The following is a 27,415-nucleotide window of genomic DNA, read 5'->3' on the forward strand; positions in this document are numbered from 1 at the left end:
TACCGCACGTACAAACAGCCGTGACAGAGACCGAGACTGCCGTTGAAAGAGCTCCAGCGAGCCTTTTGTCCCCCGATCTTTGCCACTTTTCGCGACACTAGTAAGTTAGTAACGCCGTGACCACAGGCGGAGAGAGGAAGCGAGAAAGGTCAGGGCTGCTGTGTTCCTGAAGAAGGGTAAATTTACGTTCATCTAAACGTGACATGACTAGATCTAGTCTACAATAACATTCATATCCATTCACCTTCTTTATCTGTGTGTATACCACGCAATGAAAGGACCTTATCTAGGCCTACGTACAAACTTGTATGTTTTACTAACGTTATAGTACAATACCAATGTTTCGCACATAGTCTACACGATCACAAGGGAAGAACATCTGACTATAATAAAACTCACCGTTGATGGAACTTTTTCGTTGATCAATTTGTAGACTTACTCGGAAACGTTTCCTTGACAGCGTGAAAACGCTAACTGTCGAGTGTTACTTAGGTTCTAAAGCCTTTCTCGTCCAACAGGTCAGGTAAATACGAATGTTAGAATCTAACGTTAATAAATGTTGTTAGACTCAATTCTATTGATTTGGGAGCATCCATACTTTGAAGCGCGATGTTTTTATTGCTTTTGAATCTAACATTAAAATCTTTGTATGAATAGACTGTCTAGTATTAGGCTGCAACCTAAAGCCCCCGTCACACTAGAGCGCCAGTGCCGCAGTGGATCGAGCCAACGAATGCCCAGCGGATCCGAGAATGTGGAGATACGCTCGCATCCGTTACTCGTCGTTCGTGACCCGCTCGACGTTTGCTGTATCCGCCAGCTGATCGCAGAGATTCGCAGGGATCCGCCAAAGCCAAATTTAAATTTTGGACATGTCCAAAACCTTGAGCGGATGACAAACGGAATGACATTCCGCTTTGAGTTCGCTTAATATCTGCTGATCTAAATTAGTATTAGTAAAGTTTTTGTCGCTCTGCGTTCATTTCTTATTCATCCACCGCTCATCCAAATTCGCCCAGCAAATCTGCACGGTAACACACGTTAATTAACTCTTTGTGTGCCACGTTCGCACGTCCGACTCAGTCGACGGCGTGCCAATTTCGCATATTCTGCTCAACAAACAAAGCCGCCAAAACCGATCGATAAATGGCTAATCCCACGGTACAATCGAAGCGTTTCTCGCGCTTTTGTTCCTCTAGCACATACGGCTTGCATTCTATGTGGCGCTGTTCCCAACTAGATTTGTGTGTGCATTCTAAGTTTCTGTCATTATTATAACTATTTTATGTCCAAGAGTCATGCCTTGTTACACTGTTACAGTAATGTAGCAACTGGTAATTCAAAAGGAAAATTGAAAATAAAATTGTTATACATTGTATATATGGAAGCAAAGGTTGGCATATTCCTCTTTAACTTTACTCATGTCCAGCTTAACAGAAATTTGTAGTAGACTCTAAGAGTTAGTTATACAGATTGGAAAAACAGAATTCTTTCTCAAAGCATTCACTACTTTCGTGTCTCAGAAAACGTGGCACGCAGGGGGTTTCCACCATGGCGCATAAAGATATAAACGTAGAAGAAAAAGAAATATTAGATATTTGTAGCAAAAATAATGATATTATTCTAGATAATAATATTAAATGATAAGAAAAACAATGGTCTTTACCCAGCACATAGCCTTTACAGTGCTGCCACTGCTCTACCAGAGGGCGCTGCCATTAGTAATACCCTAGTAGCGTTGCCGCAGGTGCCCATTTATATACCTTGGTCGAGAAGGACATTGTGGGTAAAAATCTTGTCCAAGGATGTTAAGCACTGGGCGGGATTTGAACCCGGGGACGCGATTCTGGAGTCGGGAGTCTTATCCACTATGCGACAGCCCCCACATGATATATCATTACGTATTCTGGCATTAAGTAATAAATGGTAAGCAAATAATCAACGTTGATGAAGATGATGGGTCAAACTATCACTTCCGAGGCGATCTGGATGTAGCTATCTTTCCTAAGTGCAGCTGAGGAAAGATAGCGTACACATTCAGATTGCCAAGGAAGTGATAGTTTGTCTCATTGCCTGAAACTAAAAGTTGATTATTAGCTTTACTGTAAAACATGATATATTCGCGGCACGAAATTTTCGCGAATTGGAGCCGGCAGCCTTTTTCGTGGCATGATATTTTCGTGAATTGCCACTGGCGTTCAATGCACATAGTGTAGACAAGAAATTTCACGTGCATTTTAATTTCGCGAATCTTGGCGCTCGCGAAATTTGCGAAATTAAAATGCACGCGAACATTCCTCGTTTTCCAGTGTATTCCACATCTAGGGTCCTAGAAATTCCCATTTTATTCCACGTCTGAAACCGTTTTAGCTGTCGTTGGGTATCCTTAGGGCTTAGGCTACGTGTGCGCGTAGATGACAAAACAATGAATTTGCTGCGCGCAACTAAAGTGAAAGTGCATTGCACTGTGTACTATCAAGTGATCTATTTAAATGATAGTCTACAGTGCAACGCACTTTAATTTCGCACTTACTCATCTCGCGTTAAGACTGTATGGACTGCCAGAGATCAGCAAAACAAACAGCTGTCTTCATAGATGACAAAATCATGAATTTGCTGTGTGCCACGCGCGACACTCAGTGGCAATGAACATGTATACACTGTACAGTATGTACTGTATGTAAATACAGGTTTGTAGCTCATCACAGGGCCACAGAACATTTTTCAGGGTGGGGGAGGGGACGTGTGCAGGAGTGCACCTTGGGTACTGTGCCGGTACCGGTAAGTGCCACAAAAGGCACTTCGCTAAAAATTGCCAGGCTGTTTTTGTTGTGTTCCAAACTTGACAGCTGAGGGAAATGCGACAGCTAGCTCACTGGGGCATAACAATGCCCCCTGTCCAACAGGAAGACCTTGGGCCATTGGTGATTTCTATTCATTGACAATTTCCAGTCATTTGCAGTCTGTAAAGGTAATTGAGGCTGTACACAAAAGTGCCCAATCTATCAACTTCAATCATAGTTCCACTTTAATAACAGCATGCGTTGAACTATATCATCATTTTTAAAAGGTTAGCAAAAGTAGTTTAATGACCACACTGTATACTGTACACAGCTAGACAAGAGATGACGTACTGCTTGCACGTATAAATTTCAACAAATCATTACAGCATGGCATGAACACAAGATCAAGATCAAGATAAATGTTATCCCTTGGTATTGAACCTCCATGTATTTCACAAAGCTGTGAGTATTATAAAGCAGATCCTCACTATTGTGTGCACCTGTAAAGAAATGGTTTTTAAGTTTCTTTTGGGAGTTTCCTTTTGTCATTTTGGATACTAGTAGCTAACCTACATTGTACATTGTAATACTTGTTTTCAAAAAGTGCATCACAAAGTCTCTAGAAAAAACAACGTCCAGAACAAACCAAGTTAAAGGAGAATGTAAAGAAGAAAAAAAGGAAGTGAAAGGATAATCCTCTAAAGTAAGAAAAATCTATGTACAAGGGTGCTTGTAGATGCCAAACATTTAAAGCCATTATTTCAATGCATGTGCCATTCTCTTAAAAATCATGCCTTTCTTTCATCCATTTTGTCAAAACTATGCTTGAATCTAGTATCAGCTCTACTCAAGACTGCTGTTTATATTTTGTCTGTAATAAAAAAAAAATTCAGCAAATAGTCTTGCCCTATTGTACTGCAAGCACTCATTAGCAAATTATTACTTATTAATTTTTAACATATTGTTTCAAAATCTATTATGATTATGAGAGGTGGACATAAACCCCCTCTTCTGTGCTTGTCAAAGAAATACAGGACCTCGGAGATGACTCCAAAAAAAAAAATAGATCCAAAAAGAAGATCACTTTCTGTTGTCTCCAAATTGATATTTCAAACCAATTTACTAAATATGGCTATAAGGGAGTTCACGGTTGTGATTTGCGCATGTGCAGAACAAAGGTCAAATGAGAATGTCTGTGTATAAAATATTTACCACTGACTTTAAAACGAAAAGAAGTCTTGAGCAACTATGAGAATCTGAATTATGTCAGTACATTAATGTGTTTCATACTAAATTAGAACGTACAGGTGTATGTCATTCATCAACACTGTTTAGTCCAGGCGCAGGGACCCAGAAAAAATGACTTCGTTCAACCCACCCCGCAGAAAAGGTTTGACTGCATAGGGTGGTCGGTTGGACTCTCTGGAACAACCCTAGGTAGTATGTGATTCGAAATTGTGGTATCAATAAAATTTTACAGGCCATTTTAGTTGCGACAAGACCTTATTGTTCGAAAAAGAGTCTGCGCACGCCAAGACTACTACACGCAGACTTTTTCCTCGGCAAACAAGGGTTTTTGCCAGCAAACTCACGAGCTGAGGTCAGTGTAGTTTAGTTTCTAGCCGTTTTTATTTCGTGTATATTTTTTCCGAGTTGCAGCAAGCCGAATGAGGTTGCATACCCAGTGATCGTGACCCCAAACCGTTCAGGCATCGCAATCACTTGGTATGCGCCTTCGCTCGGCTTAGCACAATAAAGTGGGCTTCTACACATGCGCAAGCTGCAACTCGGAGAGATGAAAACGAAATAAAAACGACTAGAAACTAGACTGGGGTCGGTTACGGATGGCACTGAAAATTACAACATAATCACAGTTTTTTGCAGTTATTTCATGAATAATTCCTCAAAACACCATATAACCATATATATATATGTTGCTAGAGATGTCAACAAAACAATGGGATACATTGTAAGTTGAAATATTGTGCATGGTTACCATGGTAACCAGATGTATACAGGTGATTGATAATCCAAAAAATGCCTCCAACTGCTGCAAACTTTGGTATTTTTTGTTCAGTTTTTTTTTTTTTTTTGTAGATGGGTGAATTAAAAACAAACATTTCTATTGATTATTGTTCAAAAAAGTTTTTTTTCCTGTTGCCATGGCAACCAGTAATATCCAATCAGGATTCAGCTGTCAATACTAAAGAACTAATGCCCATATTTTCAAAAAGCTCAGTAAGCATGTCATTCTGCATAATTGTACCATTTACCGTACTTTTAACACATATTTGACTTCAAATTACAGGCAAATGTTGTTTCCAGCAATGTATGGACACAAAATTCCCTTCAAAATCTATGTTAATACAGAGAGCAAAGCCGACGATATTCTGATATTAGCTTTTTAGAGTATATATTTACAGAGAAATGGTTATTCGAAACAACCTTGGAAAAGAGCAGAAGAAAGCAATTGATTGTTCTTGTTCTTAAAGGAAATTTATTCAAGAATGCAGATAAATTCCTTTCTAAAGAAGGAATATACACGTACAATTTGTACACTGCATTATCCATCAATGGAATTAAAAGCGTACTTTTCGTTGGTAAGCTATATATATTTGGACAACTTGTGGTGATATTTCATAATCAAGTTCGAATTACCAATTCTTTGTTAAATATGAATTCAATTTTTCATTTCTTGTTAAGCCTGTTACTAGAGCTCACAGTGTGATGGATTGACTTTCAGTACTTCGTTATACATATATATATATGGGTGAAAACGTTGAACGATGTACAATTGGGCAAATCAGGGGTCAAAATTAAAAAACGTTACTCACTGATATAAATACATCTCAGTCAAATGTCATTGATATCAGCTTTCTTGGAAACCCGATTATACTGGGATATCTCCAAGGGTGCTGTTTTTATTCAAGATTAGATAGAACTGTGACATATTGGCGAACGTCTCTAACTAAAATAAACATTGTTTTAGTGAAAATTCAAATGAAGGGTAGAAAAACATTCAAATGAATACATTTTCATCTTGTTCATGCTTTCGAAGACTGTGTTAATTTGTTCCTAAAATATCGTTTACCTCCTGTGAAGTTTACAAAAGCTAATACACACGGAAATTAAAGTAAAAGTGGAGTTTTTGTCATTTAAGCAGAGATTTTTATATTCTTATCTTCACTTTCATCTCATTTGAACAAAACATATAGCAGGGGTCTCATTTGTTTAAATGTTAATGTTCACTAGATACTAATAATGAATTTAGTGCATTTCGTTTGGTCAAATCCCCATAAAAGCCCTTTACAGATGCTGAAAGTAAGCCATGTTTTGATCAGAGACGTTCAGGTTTCACTCATAGACGTTCCTCAGACATAGACAAAAAAACCGATGTCCTTTGATCCATAATTACGAGGTTTGTGAACAAACAACATTATTCTTTTATTAAACACATGTTTATCTTTTGTGAACAATTCAGAATGGTAATTTCAACTTGAATTATTTTTCATAATAACCGATTGTAACTACAAACCTCAAATTGTAAGAGGAATTTCGATTTCTACACCAAAAATCAACAACAAACCTTTCCTTGTTATATTATTCATATCTTACAACACTTTTGAATGACAGACAAATAAAAATTACATGAAATACTTGCAATTTTTACTACCTTACCTAAATTATTTGTTTATATCAGAGACATTTGCTTTTCCATCAGGGACGTTTCGGCTGTAAGTTATCACTAGAATTAAACACCAAACTCCCTATTCTAAAAGGCGCTCGTAACTCAACATTCCACATTCATTGAGAAATCATTTACCCAGGCATATGTCAAGAATTGATTTTGTTTATGATGACCACTACTTTGTATTTCACCTTCCGGTGTATGCGAAGGTGTGCCCACGTGCTATCAATATTGTATATGTTTTCTTTCAAATGTAGTCCAAAACTTTAACAAAGGTAAACACGAATTTACTAATACTATTTTAATTTGACCACTATACCTAAAATATGATTGTATGTGTATGTCAGGCCAATTCGAATTTTTACTAGGGACTGTACCTGGGCCACTGTTATGATGTCGTCTCAGAAAGCTGTAATTAACCTATACTCATCCTAGAAGCATCAAATTCCGCTGTGCTTTTTTGTATACTATGGCAGATATAAATTGTAAACGCCAAACTCAAAAGAATATCAACGGTGTGGTACAGCAAACGTTTGACCAAAAATGAACTGAAAACCTCTTTCAAGAGGTTGACAATGATAACATTACAATATTACATTTTGCCTGTCACATCGGTAGGGGATTATCAATCCTTCTTTCTCCTCGAAGGCGATACATAAGTCTAGTGTTGTAGAGGAAAGTAAGTAAAGGGACATTCTTAATAGACATTTTCTTGTTTCATCATAGATGTTAGTATTTTACCTTTTCTCATGTATTTGGCTTACAAACCTCAAAAATGATACCACTAGAACATCTCACCTTTATACTTCTAAGAGAAAAGGAGTCATTACAGGGGAAATTCAGCCTAGATATGAGCTAGCCGCTGATAAGGAAGAATAAAATCTTACGGGCTCAAGAAAAAAAATAATGAAGTTATGACGTTTTGAAGTTTCGCTAATTTTTTTCAGGAAACAGTTTTTGAACGGTCATTATGAATATGCTCATGGCAAATTGAGCTTGTCATTCCCTCACAACTTGCCATAATGTTTGCACATAAACTTTTGAAATTTTCAGTTTTTCATTCAAACATAATTATGCCCGAGGCTTTAATCCGAGTATATCTAACTGATTACTATTCTGAATGTAATCAACCAGAAATAGCATCATGTTTCAGATTTCAAAGACAGAAAAATTGAATTTTCGTTATTTTTTGTACACGATCAGTGGAAAATTGTGAGGTTGTGACATGGTTAGCTCACTCATTTGCATAATTTATTCTTATCAACTGTACGAGAACTTGTTTGCAGAAATTAGCAAAACTTCAAAAAGGCAGTTAATTAAGGGTGCAAGTATGCACCGCAGGTGAGCTGCTATTGTTACAAATTAGGTGCAAATTTGAACATTTATTTCTTAGCGTGTAAGCCTCAGATTTTACAGCTTCAAAAGCAAACGTAGTGATGTGCATTAAAAACAGAGTCCGCATTATAACATTGAATTGTATTTCCCCTCCACTTGGTATTCCATGTCCTCAATCAGTGCATGGTACCGACTGCGTCGCTTGCTACCTGAAACAGGGGTTGGGATAGTCATTATTTTGTAAACAGATGGCACCTCCAAGATGTCCGTCCGGTCTTGCCAGTACCACGGCCGTTGTCTGGAACTTGTAGGCTCCATGAACATGACTGAGCCTAAAGATCCTGAGCAGGACGAAATTCTAATATTCGGAGCATTTAAAATCCATCCGGTCTTCCCATCTTGCTGTAAGAAAAAAAAAGATAGAGTTAAAATGATATCAAAATAAATTTATCATGCACTGGAAGAACAATGTACGCACAAATGAACGTCTCTGATCAAAATTATAAAATCAACATTGTTTTTAGATTGCGTAAATTACCTAGAACGATGTATGTATACGAGGGCCATATACTGTGGAATAATGAAAGATCTACTCCTTATTGTAGTAGTTGAAAATGTGTAAAACGTTCAATGTAACGTCTCTGACGTAAACATCTTTGCTTATCGGTACTTAATGGGTTTGATTTTTACAAGATATTGGCATTATATTTGGATTGAGGAACCAATGTGCTACAAACATAGGCACCAATTCGCCATGGTGGGTCATTGATATTGGTTTGAGAGCAGATCCTATTTGTTCAGAGAACGTCTCTGACCTAAACCCGTTTTTCTTACATTTCTGCCTCTCTCAAAAAAAAAATACGTAAACTAAAGTGACTACTACATGATAATCATAGACTATTGACCTATTACTAGTCATAAAACATTTTCTGTCCTGACAATGTGTTTATACTTTCTCAATCAACAGAAAATCTTAAATTTGAAACTCTTTTACATATTTTCAACATCTTTCAGGAAGCCTCATTTTTCTTAATATTACAACACGCCCGTGTTAACTTGGTTCTACTTGTTCCTATTATACTAACTGAGCCCATCCAGACATAAATTTACTTTAATGTTCTCATAATTTGTATAGTGGATGTCTTTATTTCATGAAACAGTAATTTTCAGAGACGTTTTTTCATTTTGCTCAGAGACGTGCGGTCTTTGATTTTCGTGCAGATTCTTACATATTTACTGTCTATCCTTTTTTAATTTACCTCTAATCCAAAGATTAAAATACATTATTTCACAAATGATACTGATTGGCAAATCTACGGAATAATAATTCTAATAAATCGGCACAAACACCAGGAAGGTTTTTGTTATTACTCACATTTTCAAGATTTGTGGGCATATCTGTCGTTGAACTGTGCTGACTCGATTCCAGGATGGCTCGTCAGTGCGTAAAATAAGCACGCAAATAAAGTATCATGCAGTGCAAAAGTGTCAGATGAGGGAATATCCCTTCAGAGACTTTCAATCAGGGACATTCGTTTTGATCAGAGACATTCGCCAATTCGGGTTTTCAACCAGAACTCTTTTTTGTGGACAGTATGCTACTAAAGTTGCCAATCATCCTAGTCGCCTGGCTCACACTTACATACTGATAACCACTTTTTATCTCAAGCATAATCCACTTTCATTAATGACAACATTAAACAACTGAACATCTCTGATGGTTATTCAGTATAATTTTCTTTAATGAGCAACCACACAATTATTTCACACAGCTCACTCACAAATTTTGATGGAATGGCAGTATGGATAAGACGCTAAATGAATATGGCCTTACATGTTTTCATAGTCATCCTGAATCTTTGGCGTCAAGGAAAAGATAATTCATTCAGAGACGTTCTTTTTCAGACATAAGTGAGTTCAACGTTTCCTGATAAGATAAATAATATACACGTTCATGGCAGAAGTACTTGATTAAATAGTTGAAGTGTGTGGGCTTACTCACAAGGAAAAACAAAGCTGTAGAATTGCATTAGAACAAAAATTAAGACGTGTGATTCTGGGATTTTTTCCCAAAATATGCATTTTTGTCAATTTTTTCAGCTTCAAGGCACTATTTTTTAAAGAAAATGCAGTAAGAACACTACAAAGTATATGTTTTCTGAAAGGTACAACCCTCCTCTACCAAATGATACCTAAAACCATGAAAAACATCCCCAGGTGACAATTTTACAAGGGTTTTAATATCGAAAAGCCCGAAAATGGCCAATTGTACATCGTTCAACGTTTTCACCCATATATATATATATATATATATACACACACAAGTATTTTAGCTTTATTTTCAACAAGTTTATTTGTGGATCGAGGTATTTGTGAATCAGGGTATTTTAAGGACGTCTCAGGGTCAGACAATTCAGACAATCAGACAACTTTCTGTCTCAAATATACCATCAGCATTTATGTTTGTACCATACCAGCTTGCGATAAAAGTGGAAAAAAAAATATCTCGAGTGTAAATACTTTTTCGTGCTTTTCGTGGACTGTAAGTGCACAAAATTTGAATCATTCTGTTTGTTATAAGGCTATATCTAAAGTGTAGATACATTTTTTGTGCTTTTCGTGGACTGTAAGTGCACGAAATTTGATTCATTCTGTCGATATAGGGTATCATTATTTGGACAACTTATGGTGATATTTCATAACCAAGTTCGAATCGTCAGTTCTTTGTTAGATATGAATTTCTTGTTATGCCTGTTACTAGAGCTCACAGTGTGACTGACTTTCAGTACTTTGTTATACATTACAGTACAAGTTTTGTAACTTTTTTGTTCAACAATTTTATTTGTGGATCAGGGTATTTTAAGGACATTTAGGGCTCAGATAACTTTCTATTTTCCACAGTCATTTATAAGTTTGCCACAACAAAGTAGGATAAAGTGGAAAAAAAATATCTGGAATCCAGACACGTTTGTTTATTTTGCCTTACGTGCTCATGATCACCTATTGTAGGTCGGGTCTTAACCCTATAAAGCCCAAGCTATTTTGACCCCTTCCAGGCCCAAGGGGAGGGGGGGGGGGGGGCACATTGTGCCCCCTACATAACTTCTTTATTATATGATGTATGACCGTCATATTTGGCACATGGGTAGAGCAACTCATGCTCTACATTACCCAACATTTCTCAAGGTTACCCACTGAGGGCAGTATTTCCCAAAATATAAAAAATACATAGAAATATGCTAAAATCATGTTTTTTCTTTCTATTTCTTTATCCCCAGTAAATATGTTGTTACTTTATATTAGTCATTTTCATATTTACTACAAAGGAAGAGCAAGTCAACGTTCACTATTTGTTATGGTTGAAATTTCTCAAGGTCAACATGTGGGGGCGTAATTCATTACAATATAAAGAAATATAACTATTACGTATTGCTTGGAATGGATGCATATATTTGTATCACATTTCATATTTCCAAAATACTGAAATTTTAAGTTTACAGATTGATATTATGATAAACAAATGATATTCCAGGCAAAGCTTGTGTGAAGATAACACAAAATAAAAAGGTAATCTTTGAAAAATGCTGTATTTTCGATTATTTCTATTATATCTATTGTTTGATGCCTATGTTATACAGAAAATAAAGGAGATAATAAGAAGACCATTTCAGGGTAATTCTCAACCATCATTACTTCACATTTCTTTCCTTTAGCAAACTATAGCCAAGAAAACCCCAATTTCATCCATAATTATATTGTTAACTGAAATTGAAACAGAAAATCATACAAAATCTGACTAACATGGTTGTCAGTTTACGGTTGCCATAGCAAACAGGAATATCGGACATACCTAAATTATATATCAAAATGTTTGTAATAAGATTGTAGGAAAAGCCACCAAATTTGGTTGAAATCGGGTAAAGGGTTTAGGAGCGGCAAATGAAGATATGGTAGGGGGCACAATGTGCCCCCCCCCCTTGGGCTTTATAGGGTTAAACTACCCACCTCAACACTACAAAGTTAACCTGGATAAAACGGATAGGACCCCTCAGATTTTCCCTCATTCTCTCCTTAAAGGACAAGTTCACCTTCATAAACATAAGGATTGAGAGAATGTAGCAATATTAGTAGAACACATCATTGAAAGTTTGAGGAAAATCAGACAATCCGTTCAAAAGTTATGATTTTTTGAAGTTTTTGTTCAGTACCCGCTGGATGAGAAGACTACTACAGTGTATGAATAACTTAGATGTCACATGCGTACAACAATATAAGGAAAATATAAAGAGAATTTCACAAAATTCCATCTTTTGAAAAAAGTACACATTCCCCTGACTCGTTACCAATACATGTTATGGGTAATATTATTCCCCCTGCCCTTAGAAAGAGGCAAGTCAATTACTCTTTTTATTATGCGAAAAAAGTGAAAATATGTTGAATTTTCTTTTATATTTTCTTTATACTGTTGTACGCATATGACTCACAAGCTGTAGTAGTCTCCTCATCCAGCGGTTCCAACACAAAAATTTAAAAAATTCATAACTTTTGCATCGATTGTCCAATTTTCCTCAAACTTTCACTGATGTGTTCTACTAATATTGTTGCATTTTCTCAATCCTTATGTTTATGAAGGTGAACTTGTCCTTTAATAGCATTAATTCATTACTGCACGTTTTAATACAAATTTACATGTCATGACTTTTCATTTTTTTATTTTTAACCCTAGCTTACCAACGAAAAAGTACGCTTTTAATTCCATTGATGGATAATGCAGTGTACGTGTATATTCCTTCTTTAGAAAGGAATTTATCTGCATTCTTGAATAAATTTCCTTTAAGAACAAGAACAATCAATTGCTTTCTTCTGCTCTTTTCCAAGGTTGTTTCGAATAACCATTTCTCTGTAAATATATACTCTAAAAAGCTAATATCAGAATATCGTCGGCTTTGCTCTCTGTATTAACATAGATTTTGAAGGGAATTTTGTGTCCATACATTGCTGGAAACAACATTTGCCTGTAATTTGAAGTCAAATATGTGTTAAAAGTACGGTAAATGGTACAATTATGCAGAATGACATGCTTATTGAGCTTTTTGAAAATATGGGCATTAGTTCTTAAGTATTGACAGCTGAATCTTGATTGGATATTACTGGTTGCCATGGCAACAGGAAAAAAAACTTTTTTGAACAATAATCAATAGAAATGTTTGTTTTTAATTCACCTGTCTACAAAAAAAAAAAAAACTGAACAAAAAATACCAAAGTTTGCAGCAGTTGGAGGCATTTTTTGGATTATCAATCACCTGTATACATCTGGTTACCATGGTAACCATGCACAATATTTCAACTTACAATGTATCCCATTGTTTTGCTGACATCTCTAGCAACATATATATATGGTTTTACGGTGTTTTGAAGAATTATTCATGAAATAACTGCAAAAAACTGTGATTATGTTGTAATTTTCAGTGCCAGCCGTAACCGACCCCAGTCTAGTTTCTAGTCGTTTTTATTTCGTTTTCATCTCTCCGAGTTGCAGCTTGCGCATGTGTAGAAGCCCACTTTATTGTGCTAAGCCGAGCGAAGGCGCATACCAAGTGATTGCGACGCCCGAACGGTTTGGGGTCACGATCACTGGGTATGCAACCTCACTCGACTTGCTGCAACTGCAAAAAATATACACGAAATAAAAACGGCTAGAAACTAAACTACACTGACCTCAGCTACAATGTAGTGAGTTTGCTGGCAAAAACCCTTGTTTGCCGAGGAAAAAGTCGGCGTGCGCTAAGACTACTACACGCACCACTGGCACTGGCGCCTGTAGCAGTGCTAGTGGTGCGTGTAGTAGTCTTGGCGTGCGCAGACTCTTTTTCGAACAATAAGGTCTTGTCGCAACTAAAATGGCCCGTAAAATTTTATTGATACCACAATTTCGACTCACATACTACCTGGGGGTGTTCCTGGAGGTCCCATCTACCACTCTGTGTGGTCAAACCTTTTCTGCGGGGTGGGTTGAACGAACTCCTTAATTAAAGGCCCGTACAGGAATTAGCGCCTTGACTAGTTTAGCATAATCTCTCCAGATGCACTTTCTCAACACTGATTGTAATAATACAAGATGCCATGCTTCAAGTAGGAATTCTTGATCACAACTCATGTCCATGTTATTTCAAAGTCTGTGGTGTAGGGGTCAAATGAGACACGCACTAACCATGACCTCCCTTATTCCCTGTAGACTTCATACTTGCAACGCCTGTTCCTGCAGTTCAGCAGACAAAAACTGTGTCCTAGTAGTTTTGAGTTGCTGTGCCATAACTGAAAGGTCATCTCAGATGTATATGTGCTCAGATGCATGGGATTGTGTGATAAATCCTCACATGAAAAGTAGAAACTATTTAGCTTTTCACATGATTTGACTCCTATGGATTTAGGGTGGGGCATGATGAGCATCGCAAGACTTAGGATTCTCTTGCGTCAGGTACCATCGCTTCAGGCCGGTGTTTCCGTCATATCAAGGCGTGAGACTGCTTCATCCAGCGTCACCAAGGAATGTATGGGTGCTGGTCCCGTTCTCAGCATCACGCCGGAGTCGGGCCTCGCAGATGAGTTGATGGACATCAGGTGCTTGGGCTTGCAGCCGGGACAGCTGGTCACGCTAACCGCAAAGGTGCGCACAGAAAACGGGAAATACGAGTATCAGGCGAGTGGCCAGTACAGGGCTGCAGATGATGGTACCGTGAAAGGTATGTCCTCTTCTCTAATGTGATGTAAAATTAGAAAGTTTCGCATGATGCATGAAACTTTCGTGAATTTCACGAGGAACCAAAATTCGTGAAAGTAAAATGCATGCGAACATTTTTGTCTACAGAATGTATTTAAATACCAGTGCTATGCTGTACAGCACACCATCATGGTCTGCAGTCCGTGAAAGTTTCTTGCTGCAAAAAGGCTGTTCTCCCTGATCCAATTCGCGAATGTTTCTGGTTTTGTACCCCATTACAAAATATGATCCAAGCATCTTTTGGCAGTTGTTACATGTGCAGTATAAAACTGTTGCCTAATTTCAAAATCTGTATTTTCTATGGTACATTCATACTAAGTATTCAAGTTATTTTGTTTTGAAGCTGTTATTTTATTAAAAGCAGCTTTGTTATCAGGAAACTTTATCTATAGTGAGATATGGCTTACGCAGTGATTTACAAAATGTATGTCTGCCTTGCAGTTGAACACTTTTGTTTGAGTCCAGCTGAGGTGTACAGTGTTGTTTATTGTGTGTTATCATGCCATCTCCTCTAGTGTAAACATAGAACGATAAAACACACTGTCCTTTGAGTGGAATATGAAATGAATACAAAAGGTTCAAAGTGTGTAGGTTACACTTTTTACGTCACCCTTTCTGTGGTAGAGACTTTGGATAATGTGTAGAGTGGTGTGGGATTTTCTGCACCAATCAGCCTTCAAAGCGCACAAAGAGTGAAGAGATCTACATGTTGATAAATATTTATAACACTTCACTTCTCCGGCAATGCTCTGTGCATACCTGCTTAAGTGGCACCTGATGTTCACACGCCCTGGGAAATGGGTGATAAGCTCAGTGCTCACTTATCCATTTTGGCCAGCTGATTGTGGGTTTTGAGCTGGGCAGTCACTTTTTACTTTTCTAGCATAATGAAAGAGCACTTGACTTACCTTTTTCACTGAAAGCAGAGGGAATAATATTACCCTTGACAATGACATTTGTAAACTTGTTAACCCCCAAAAGGGCCGGGCTTTTTTGGCTATGCTCAGACCGGGACGGGGGGGGGGGGGGGGGAATGGATTCCGTCCCCCTCCCCCGAGATCTTGGCCATCGGTGGTGTGATCGCGGTGAAATTTTGCATGCTTGTGACCCACGTCATAATCTACAAGATTGTGTCATAAGACTTTTTGAAACAATTTCTAATTTTGATTAATTAATTAGTATGCAAATTAAGCTCAAGAGCATATTTTAGCCTAATTAAAAGCATTGAGAGTCTCATTTTTTATCTGTATCTGTTTTAGCATATTCAACGATGTTACATCACAAAAACTTCCAAAACTCATTTCAGTTCCTATGTATTTTATTGTTTTCAGAATTTCTTATGTATTTCCCTGTTTTTCAACTTTTGTTTTTTCATTTGAAATTATCACTGACCACTTTTCTACCATAATTAGCACAAAATTAATCAATGAAAGTGAATAATTGTAAAAATAATCAGGTTTTTATGACTTTCATGACAGAGCACCGTTTTCCATAGGAAATGTACACAAAATTGTGCCCGTTTTAGGGCGACATTCCGTTACAAAAATGGGCGTGGCTTGGCAAAAGTATGCGCGGACGTTGTGAATTTGGTCTCAAAAGTTGCGCGAGACTTGAACAAACAAAGTCAAGAAGCCTCGCGACGAGGCCTTCTCGCGTTACAGAATTATAGCGCAAAACGTCGAGGGGGGGCGGATCTGCCCCCCACCCCCTGGCCCTTTTAGGGTTAAGGGAATATGTACTTTTCATGAGAAATTACATTTTATGGAAGTTTCTTTGTTTATAAGACATTTTCTTTGTTACGTTGTTTTTCATTTTAACCGTAACGAGGCCGGGCTATTTACAGGTAGATGATAGAGCCGGGGGGGCTCCCAGGCCCCCCCTCCAGATCTCGGCGGTCTACTGCGGGATCGCGACGAAAATTGGCACACACATTGCCTATGATGTAATCTAAAGTACCATGAAGTTAATTTTTTCAAAAAATATCATTTGTGTACACTAAATTATGCTAATTTATGCATAATGATGGATGAAATCAAATAATTTGGTGTAAATCACTAAATAAAGCTCAAAACAGGCAATTTTTTGTGTAAATATTCTTTTTAGTGTCCTTAGCAAATGTAAGAGAAAAAAATTGCGCAATCAGAAAAAATTTCCTAAGTATTTTATTGTTTTTTTAAATTTCTTATGTACACTTTTGTACTTCCATGTTCCATGTTTTTTCGACTTTATGTTTTTCATTGTTTTTTCGATGAAATTTGTCCGCGACATTGTTCTGAACAAGAAAATATGTTATTAATTGATTAATAATCAATAAAACCCCCAAATAATCATGCTTTTATGAAATTTGCCTGTAAACACAGTTTGCATTGAAATTGTACAGGAATTCACATTTTTGAGCAATATTTGGCCTGACATGCACGTGCATATATGCGCAACTTCGGAACTGCGTGCCCGGGCATCGCAAATTTGGTGTCAAAAGATGCGGGAAACTCGAAAGAAAAAAGTCGTGAAATGTCATGGTGATAGCTTCTCGCGATAGTGATACATAACGCAAAATGTCGAAGGGAAAAACCTGATCATCCTACTCTTCCCCCAAAAAGGGTAGTAGAAAAATGGCAAAAAACACACTTTTCCATTCATGTTATGATATCAAACTGAAGAATGATGTAGAAGAAGGATAGCTCTTTCAGAAAATAGGAAAAACTCAGGATTGATGTTTGTTTTGTGGTGCACGGTCACATATCAAATGAATGAATCCATCAAGCAAGGGAAATGAGCCAGATCAGTCTGGTAAACATGAACATGTATTAAAACCATTTAATCGTCATTGAAGACACAGAACATACGTATGTAACCTGATGTGAGAACCATTGCGAGATGGGAGCGAGAATGTAGCTCATGCTTTCAACGTTTCAAGCCATGGTAGATTTGAGTAAAACTCGATCATTGTTAATTAGGTTGGTTCAAATACTTTTATTCATTCAGACCATGTATCATCGCAAGGATACATAATTTACATTTCATATATGCAATACAATCTAAACAGAGATCTGATGAGGACATGCACTTGACCCCGAAATAAATCAACTTGAACTTGACCCTAACCCAAATTCTATCCCTAGCCCTTACCCTTACCTTTTTATAATTTTTACGCTAATCCTATCAGTAGCTGGTATTTAGCAGGGGGGGGGGGGGGGGAGGGTAATTGTCCTCATACAGTTGTTTGCGTGAGTTGATATTTAATGTCCTTTCTAGAAAACCTTTATCATTTTTGTCTGTTTTCCTTTGGAGAATGGACATGCATTATATCACAATTATAGATGACCATACAGTTACAATAACGTGATAATATCTGAAGTGTACATCGTATGATGAATTACATATGTACCAACATAGATTGTACAAGTAATATGGAAACGTGATATTCCATTACAGTGCAATGATTCTATCATGTCATTGTAATTTTGTGAAAAAAAAAATGGATATTATTTTGCATCCCAAGAAGGGCAAATATGGGACACCAACAAATTGCCAAGGCATTTGGACAAGCAGGACTGTGAAATGCAGGATTTCTGGTTAATATTGTGTGTTGTTTGTCGCTTGCTGTCCAGTTCAAACAGACCCATCACTGGGGGGCAGCTACCAGGGCGTGGAATCCATGGGTCTCCTCTGGAGCCAACAGCCAGTCCCGGAGGTGGCACACAAGCATCCTCGGCTGGTCAAGTTTGATGTGACCAGACCGTTTACATATACCTTTGAGCTCCATGATGGACAAGGAGGCGTCCTAGCGTCCAAGGTGGTGGAGAGGACGTATGTAGCAGACTATGTGGAAAGAATTCCTGTGTCGACTGGCGAGGCAGAAGGCGTACTATTCCTACCAGAGAAGAGAGGTATGTCCATATTGATAAATACTACTGTATAAGCTGCTATTTTTGCAAGGGTTCAATTTTCGTGAATTTTGCAAATCACAGTTGGATTGCGAATCAATAACATGTGAAAATGTCTTCATGCGCCCTGTTAAAAGTGCATTAACATAAGTGTCGGCGTCCATTTGCATAAATATCTCGCGAAAATGTCTATGGCCTCGTCATTCGCGAAAATATCTGTACGCGAAAATAAGAGCGTATTGATACAGTAACATATTGCATACATGTTATTTTCAATTGAAACGTGGCTAGAAAATGCTCCTGTAACAAGCCAGCTGTTAGCAGGGTCTTGAGTATAAACCCACTATGCCAGGGCAGCTAAAAGCTAATGATAAACAATCCTCTAATGATTGCTTGAGAGCCTCCACATGACTAGGCATTTATTTTGCCTGACATGTAATGTTCCATATGACCACTCATAAGTAAAGTGTAATGACTTTTCAATAGCAATCACTCAGTAAATTGTATGACTGTTTGATATGTTAGGCTGACATGTGATTTTTTTCCCTTTTTTTTTTCAGGTATAGAGTTTGTGAATGCATTCTAAACACCAGATGGTATTCGTGCAAAACAAACCAGAGTATTTGAGTGGAAAGTGAGAAAAAGAAAAGGCGGGTATTCTCTGTGCTGAAACTGAGTTCAAAGTGAGATATTATTAATATGCACGTGGGATTGCTTGCTGATGTACAATGTATACCAGCAGAAAATTGAGTAAATTTAAGGGGCCCTGATGCTTGCCACTTTATAAAGTATAATATGAGAGGGATACAGTTTGTACATTTAAAGGACAAGTTCACCTTCATGTACATGTGGATTGAGTGAATGCAACAATATCAGGAGAACACATCAGTGAAAGTTTGAGGAAAATCCGACAATCCGTTCCAAAGTTATGAATTTTTTAAGTATCTGCGCAATTACTGCTGGATGAGAAGACTACTACAGTGTGTGATGTCACATGCGTACAACGATATAATGAAAATAAAAAAGAGAATTCACAAAATTTTGCTTTTTGAATAAAGTGCACATTTCTTGGACTTGTTACTGATGTATGTTAAGGATAATATTATTCCCCTTGCCTTCTGAAAGAGAGAAGTCGATTGTTCTTTTGTTATGCGAGAAAAGTGAAAATAAGGTGAATTTTCTTTATACTTTCTTTACTGTTGTACTCATGTGACATCACAAGCTATAGTAGTCTTCTCATCCAGCCATGACTGAGCAGAAACTTAAAAAATTCATAACTTTTGAACGGATTGTCGGATTTTCCTCAAACTCTCACTGATGTGTTCGACTAATATTGCTGCATTCACTCAACCCACATGTCTATGAAGGTAAACTTGTCCTTTAAGTCAATGTCTACAGTACTTACTTTCAGGATTGATATCCCTATGATATGAATAAAATATGAATAATTATGGATCTTGTAGGTTACTTCTTTTTGATGTGCTTTGCAGAAAAGACTCGTGAATCACAGCAATCCCAAACAGGACTTTTCCAAGCAAAATTATGTTTTTACAAAGTGACATTTGTGACAATGTCAGGGTTTAATCTCTGTGACAAACATTGTCTCGATAGTAAATTCTTGCCTATATTGCTCTTTTTTGTTCTTTTTTCTTCAATCATTGCTTTCCAGAGACACATCTCATATGCAGAAACTGTAACGGATATGATACATATATATCATTTCCTTTATCATTTTTTTAAATTTTGCATTGAAGTAATGAATGGAATTTAATGATGGTATAAAATTATCAATTGGTAATTCAAGATCAGAGAAATGAGCAAATACAGTGTAAAAAGCACTTTCTGGGCATTGTACATGGTTGAAGATCAGTAACTTTCCATGACATGAACATTGCCTGAAGCATTATACTTGTACGTAAGTGTCATTGCAGGGTTTTAGCAAACCAATCTCCACTGTGTTTATATTAATTACACTCCTTTTTACACTTGGTCTGATTTTTTTTTTTTTTTTTTTGTCCCATTTTGCCACTCTTGTAGAGGGATCAGATCCTTTGCCTTTTGTCGTGGACATGAGGGGACTCCTGACGCGACTGGTCGTCGACCGCGCAGCGCTTCTCGCTTCACATGGCTTTGCGGTTTTTGCCTTTGACTATTTCCTGCCGCGCCGCCTCAAGACAAAGGAGGAGAACGTGTACATGGACAGCCAAGCATTCCTGGTGAGTTTCTAGCTTCTTGTTTAAGATCCTACATTTCCATGGCATTGTACTTCACCTAGATATTGTGCATCATCAATCAGCTGATTGTCCAAACATTTTTCCCTCTTCTTCTTTAAAGACTTGGTAGTGTTGGAATCCCCATGGAGGTGGAAGGCTGGCTTAGCTTGGATAAATTTGAGAATCCCTGTAGTAAATTGTAGACAGCTTTATCTCTGATATCTGTGTATTAAAGTATATATGCATAGCAGATCAAATCTCAACTGCAGTACTAGTTGGCCATTACCCAGGGCTGCACACTAACCCATTTTTTCTACTGGTCCAACCTGTCTGTCGGACCAGTAGGTACCCAGTTTTTCCATGCTTTATTGGTCCATTCCTGAAAAAGTTACTGGTCCGACAATGATTTTTACCGGTCAGCGACCATGCGACCAGTGTGTGTGTGCAGTGTTGCATTACCAATGCGTGTATGTTTCGAAGCACATACTCGGTGACGGGTGCTATTCATGGTTTCTGAATGTACGTACCTCGATGGGAAGTAAATGATTTGGGCAACCACATATCATGATAATTGATATCATCTATCAGGTCTTTAAAACCCAAGGTGTGATTTTCAATGTACTTTATAGAAAGATTCATTCTCAGGGGCAAGTTGGGGCAGAGAGCCCCAATTGGGGCCAGGGAGCAGTACCAGTGGTACATAAGTGTCCAAATTTATTTCAACTGCTATCTTGTATTCATTTAGATTTGAGGCTACGATGTATGCCTGTGGAATGGCCAAGTGATGATTTTTTTTCCCTCTCTTTTGCACATCAATCCATCCTTTGGATAAACCTGATATTGAATATGTTTCCAGGTCACCAGCTGTTGCGTGGTCAGAAAAGCCTAGTACAAAATACTAAATGTTCTTTTTCAAATTTCTTGGATAATTACCTACCTTTACAAAAGAGAAGGGGAAAGCATAGACTTTGAATGCTATAAACTTGTTTTCATATGCAGTGTGCCAAGATAGATGTGGGCATTTCTGTCTTGCTTTGTTTAGAGAATGAGTAGGGATTGTAGGGTTAGGGGCAAGTTCATGCCATTTTGGACTTCAGAATTTTCTGATAGTATGTTTAATAGTCATGCCATGATTTTGGACAGCATCAATGCAATGTCAAGACATAGCGCTCTTCACCCATGTCTCTTCTTTCTCTCTCTTTCTCTCTCTTTTGCTCTCTCTTCTCTATCTCTCGACCTCCCTCCAGGATGTAATCAAATTTGCCCAAGAGCATCCCAGGTTGGATGCAGAGCGGATTGGCATAACGAGCTCCTGCTACGGGGGATCCATGATGCTCCACTCCGTCACACGCCTCCAGCTGCCGGTCCGGTGCATGGTGGCCGCGGGGTTCTCCACGCTGCTGTCGGTCCAGGTGGGCTGGAAGAACCTTGATGGAAGCCTCATAGACCCCATAGGGTAAGGAAGATCCCGAGTCTCCACTCTCGTCTTTCATGGATATTTTCGTGATCTGCGGTCAAACCTGTCTGTAGCAGCCACCCAGTGGAGACAAAGAAATGATCATTATATACAGGTGGACGTGATAGACAGGGCCTTTAACTCTTTATGTGCCATGGTGTAAACCACCTGTGTGTGACATTATTCTGAGACTGCAACGTAGTCGTTCTTTGGGGAAAACATTCTGTTTTTCAAGTCTGTGTAACTTTTCCAGATTTTTGTTACCCTGGACGTGTAGTGAGTGAAGTTGTAGAGAAAATGCCAAGCTTTGCTGTGATGAAAATTGTATGGCAAATGTACATTGTATATGATTATTTTTCTTTCAAATGACCATAACTACGTTATTTTAGAGGCATGGCTTTTGCACACAAAACAGTGATGGAAAATTGGAATTTACTTGCAAATCCAGTAGGGAACACCCTTTAATATTCAATCACCTCATGAAATGCACAGAACATGTTGCATGAATGGAATTGCAAGAAACGCTTTCATTGTACTGTGGCATTTGGCGATTTTCCAATTGGTTTGGGCAGGTTTGTGTGCTATGTGCATGCGAACTTGGCATGCCATCAACTGAGTCAGGTGTGCGAACGTAGCACATAAAGAGTGAACATGATATTTCATTTGGGAGGAATGATTTTTAATGGCGTTGTATGGCAGGTAGTCACTGCAGATTGGTGTCCACTAGGATAGGTCTGACTGTACACGTACATATTATGTGTATATTACGTGTGTATAATATGTGAATATATTTTTATGTGTATGTGAACTTATATATTCCAGACATGTTTCGATGAGTTAAGGCTGATTGCTTTTATATGAAAGCAAGATTCTCAGTCTAGAAATTATATATGACTCACAAAAACTGGATGTTTTTTATTCGCCAAAGAGAATAAAAAAACTAAACATTCGAGACTTTCCCTTGAGAGGCTTTGAATGTGTCTATTCATAATATGTACAGAGACACCATTTATTGTGTGTTGGACAAATATGGTTACTGCCCCGCTACTTTCATACATCAAACTTGAGCACCCACCTTAGAAAAAAAACAAAAAAAAAACAGAAAACCAACAACAACCTGGGTATGCCCAGTTATTACACTACTGTAAAAGAGGATATTTTTTCGGCTTGGCCTGGTAAGATTGCCAAAATATATTCACATGATTTTATTCTCACGCTATTTCTGGTTGTGTGAAGTGCGCAAAAATTTCAACACAGCAAAATTTCCACTTTTACAGTATGACATTTTTTTTTTTTTTTTTGCGTATGCGTCTCTTACCTCCTTGCTCTTGATCTGCTATTGTTCGCAGACCGATGTCAACGATGGTCTCAAGATGGAAAGACAAGAACGACAAGTGGTGGCTCACTTTCAATAATCACTCCTTCTCTGACTCGATTGAGGGTTACACTAAAGCCCTGCCAATTGTGAGTATGTGTACGAGGTAGTACAATATTGTATTTGTGTGCGTTAAGCATGAGATTATCGTCTTTGTTCTTCAATAAAGTACAGTACCTAGGCGTCTAACAGGTGTCTTCTCACTTGCTTTTCGCTCTGTAAACAAACTTTGTGATAAAAAGAAATACAGACTGAGAGGGGGAGATGATTAAAGATAGTATCATACTGAGTTACGTGTCGTTACTTATTCTGAAACCAGAGATTTTCGCATGCATTTTTCAATTTTATGACTTTTGTGTGAGGCAGTTAAGGAGTCTTGGAATTAAAATGCTGAAGTGCTTGTCTACACTGTTATGTATTAAATGTCGATGGCAATTAGCAAAAATTTCGTGCAGCGATAAAGGTCACTGGCTCCAGTTCGTGAAAATTTCTTAAAATGAAAATTTTTTGATCTATAGTTTTGTACAAGATCTGTTTCTGTCATATCGCTCAATCTGCATCTTTCATGCGCTTTTTTTTTCTCCTGAATTCAAACATGTTTTACCAGAGAGTACCAAACACTTGAAATTATAAGAACTAAGTTTATCTGATTTTTTCTCACTTGTTTTAATGCTATTAGTGTCCCCAATTGGTCTCTCCGTGATCAGTTTGTAGATGATTGTTTTGGATTTACTTACATTTTCTTACAACACAGACCTTCGATCTCATGCATGATTATTTGTCATTCTGTTTGCAGTTTGTTTCACTGTACGATTTTAAATGGTAATATATTATAAAGTTAATGCAATTTGACATATGGACCCTGATATGTATGCATTTAGCTTAAATAACTATAATCACTTCTAAAATAATCTTAAAAGATATGTCAGAGCTAGGTCATTTTTGTATTCAGCTATTGTTCCTTGCTGTCCGTCATCTGTAATGCGGCTTAATATGTGATTCACTTTTTACATTTTCATCTGAAAACTTGGCAGATATAGCATTCCTAGGGTGTAAAAATCCTCATTTTTGTTGAGCCCACAGGAGGTGAGGGGAGACTAAGGGATCGCCTGCGGCGTCTGTCCGTCCGTCGTCCGTTGTCCGTCCGTCCGTCGTCCGTCCGGCCATCCGTCATCCGTCCGTCCGTCGTCTGTCCGTAATGCTACAAAAACTTCAATAACTCTTTACTCTGGGCTTCAATTGTGATCAAACTTTGAGGGAAGAGGGGTCATACAAAGTTTCACATTTTACCATATATGAAGGTCACCTCAAGGTCAAAGCTCACAGGCAGGGGTCAATGAACTTTAGGGCCCAATGTTAAGTTTTTATGGCGCGTTTCTATTATGGGTCATAACTTTTGATCCATATGTCCGTTTGACTAAACTTGGATGGTAGATGTCCCTTGGGGAGTGGATGATCACCACAAGGTCAAAGGTCACAAGCAGGGGTCAACAAACTTTTAGAGCCCAATGTTAAGTTTTTATGGTGCGATTCTATTATGGGTCATAACTTTTGATCCATATGTCCGTTTGTGACTAAACTTGGATGGTAGATGTCCCATGGGGAGTGGATGATCACCACAAGGTCAAAGGTCACAAGCAGGGGTCAACAAACTTTTAGGGCCCAATGTTAAATTTTTACGGCGCATTTCGATTATGGGTCATAACTTTTTATCCCTTTGTCCATTTGGGACCAAACTTGGATGGTAAATGTCCCTTGGGGAGTTGAAGGTCAGCACCAGGTCAAAGGTCATAGGCGGGTCAATGAATATCTGGGAATTAGATTGACATTAATTTCTTTTACGCGAATGGGCAAGACACAATTTGGCACTTGCCTTGTTTCAAATGGGCATGGGGGTGGGGGAGCAATGAACAAGGTAACATAATATTTTACCCTGATATGATACAGATATTACACACCCCCAATATCACAAAACATAATGTGAGTAAATTATGGAAATTTCTATTCATTCATAAATGACAAAGGATAATATTTATTTGTAAATTATAAATCTTTTCTCACTCCTTCAGGTGGAGAATATAAATTGTCCACTCCTGGCGTTCCGTCATGAAGATGACAAGCACATACCTTCAATACTTATGACAACTGAAGTAAGTATTCTACCATCTATCTGACTTGTATCTTAACACTCACAGTAAAAGCAGTAATGCATTGTACTGCCATGTCTCCATCTGACATTGCAAAAGCATCATTGGATCTAAACCCTTTCATCAAAATTTCTTTGAAAATTTGATGGAAGTTAAAGCTAGCAATTTGTAATTGCTAGTTTGTTAACTTAAAGTTGATATTGTCACAAAAGTGTTTCTATAAGAGGCATTGCTTTTTGTGTGTGTATGTGGCGACATGGTTTGTCCAGAAAATCTCAATTCATTCTCAACTGAACTTTTCTTGTTGACTGTAGCAGTCTTACGAGAAAAAAAAGAGAATAATATCTCCCCTATTTCATGATAGTTTTACATTCCATGCACTCTGTACCTGTACTTGAGAGGCTGTGACCAGCACATCAGCGATGGCATTGTAATTTTCTCTTTCACAATCAATATTATTTTATGTATATTATTACAAATGTGCAGTTGCCTTGTCATGATATTCTCTAAAAATTGTCACTTGTTTTTAGCTCGTGAAGCAGATGAAGGAGGCGGGCAAGGGTCATCTGGTGGAGTTGCAATCCCTGCCAGGGACTGGTCACTTCCTGGAGTGTCCATACCAAGCAATCAACACCGTGTCCAGCCTCTACGACCCGGGTCAAATCACCACTGGTCAGATGACGTGTGAGTCAATGTGGGATCAGGGAGCAGCATTGCTTTGTTTCCATTCCTATCAATCATTATTTTTGTCCCCTTTTCTTCCTCTGTTTAGATTTATGCCTGTAAATCAAAGCCTCATCAGGGTGACTATACTTTGAAAAGCTTTATTTGCACTCTACTGATAATGACATGGCATATATGGGCCCGAATTCACAAAGGTGGTACAATCTTGTCCATGATTTAAACCATGGACAAAGACCATGGGGTGCCAAGTGTCGCATGGAATATTTCGTTACAAAATCAGTCATTTCGTTGCAAAATAATCATTTTGTCGACAAAATGACTGATTGACAAGATTGTACCACCTTCCTGAATTCGAGCCAAAGAGTTGTAACTTTGTTGTACCATATGTTCCCTCCCTCCCAAAAAAAAAAATAGATAAAATAAAAATAAAAATGAAAGTAGTGAATCAATCCAAATACAGTTTCAGGGAACGAAACAGAAACTTATTACACATGTTGTACAGAAAATCCCATCTGATTTGCTTCAGTAGTCAAGGAGAAATGAGGATCTTTGTAGAGCATGTCGGGAATCCCTTCCCTCCAAGTTCTGTCCACTGTGTTCACACAGTAATATGCAGTTCCAAGAGCATCCAAGTGCTAAACCTGGAAGAAACAGACCCATGACAGGCTTTACATCGATCCACATTTCTCTGTGGCCACGTAACCAGATTGAATGCAGTTTTTTTGCAAAATATAGGCAAGATGTTATATTTTCAGACCCTGAAGTACTTGTAACATTCAGACAGTTTAATCATATTGAAAGTTATCAATGCAGAAATCCAATTGTAATTTTTTTTTCCTTGCAGTGTACTACACAGACTACGGTGGTGAGGACATTCAGCAAGGTGCCAAAGACCAGGAGTTTGCTTGGAGGAAGATCATCAACTTCTTCAGGAAGCACCTGGAAGTGGGAAAAATGTACCGCACAGACTGGATATCAGACTAAGGAAATATTCGTGTTTGCAAAGTTCTCCATTCAGAAGTGTCTTCCGTGGGCACGCCACATTTTGTTGTGGCGCACGTTATAA

The 27,415-nt window shown here is 38.0% G+C and overlaps 1 protein-coding gene across 1 annotated transcript; it reads left to right on the forward strand.

The window, feature by feature from the left end:
• The first annotated feature begins 28 nt into the window (after positions 1-28).
• Positions 29-27,374, forward strand: LOC139714504 (acyl-coenzyme A amino acid N-acyltransferase 1-like). Its single transcript, XM_071626212.1, has 9 exons — positions 29-176; positions 14,238-14,549; positions 18,199-18,477; positions 20,512-20,690; positions 21,935-22,143; positions 23,493-23,607; positions 25,588-25,668; positions 26,196-26,349; positions 27,194-27,374. Exons 2-9 carry the CDS (start codon positions 14,246-14,248, stop codon positions 27,331-27,333), a joined length of 1,461 nt encoding a protein of 486 aa, XP_071482313.1. The 5' UTR covers positions 29-176; positions 14,238-14,245; the 3' UTR covers positions 27,334-27,374.
• The last annotated feature ends 41 nt before the right edge of the window (positions 27,375-27,415 follow it).

This window comes from Diadema antillarum, unplaced genomic scaffold (genome assembly GCF_040938485.1).
Source record: "Diadema antillarum isolate AM-2024a unplaced genomic scaffold, OU_Dant_1.0 seq00002299_RagTag, whole genome shotgun sequence".
Classification (NCBI taxonomy): domain Eukaryota; kingdom Metazoa; phylum Echinodermata; class Echinoidea; order Diadematoida; family Diadematidae; genus Diadema; species Diadema antillarum.

Excerpts from the sequence above, each read along its gene's own strand:
- LOC139714504 (XM_071626212.1), top strand. The coding sequence starts at position 14,246 with ATGATGAGCATCGCAAGACTTAGGATTCTCTTGCGTCAGGTACCATCG. Across the intron at positions 14,550-18,198 it reads AGATGATGGTACCGTGAAAG|TTCAAACAGACCCATCACTG; the intron begins GTATGTCCTCTT and ends CTTGCTGTCCAG. Across the intron at positions 26,350-27,193 it reads CACCACTGGTCAGATGACGT|TGTACTACACAGACTACGGT; the intron begins GTGAGTCAATGT and ends TTTTCCTTGCAG.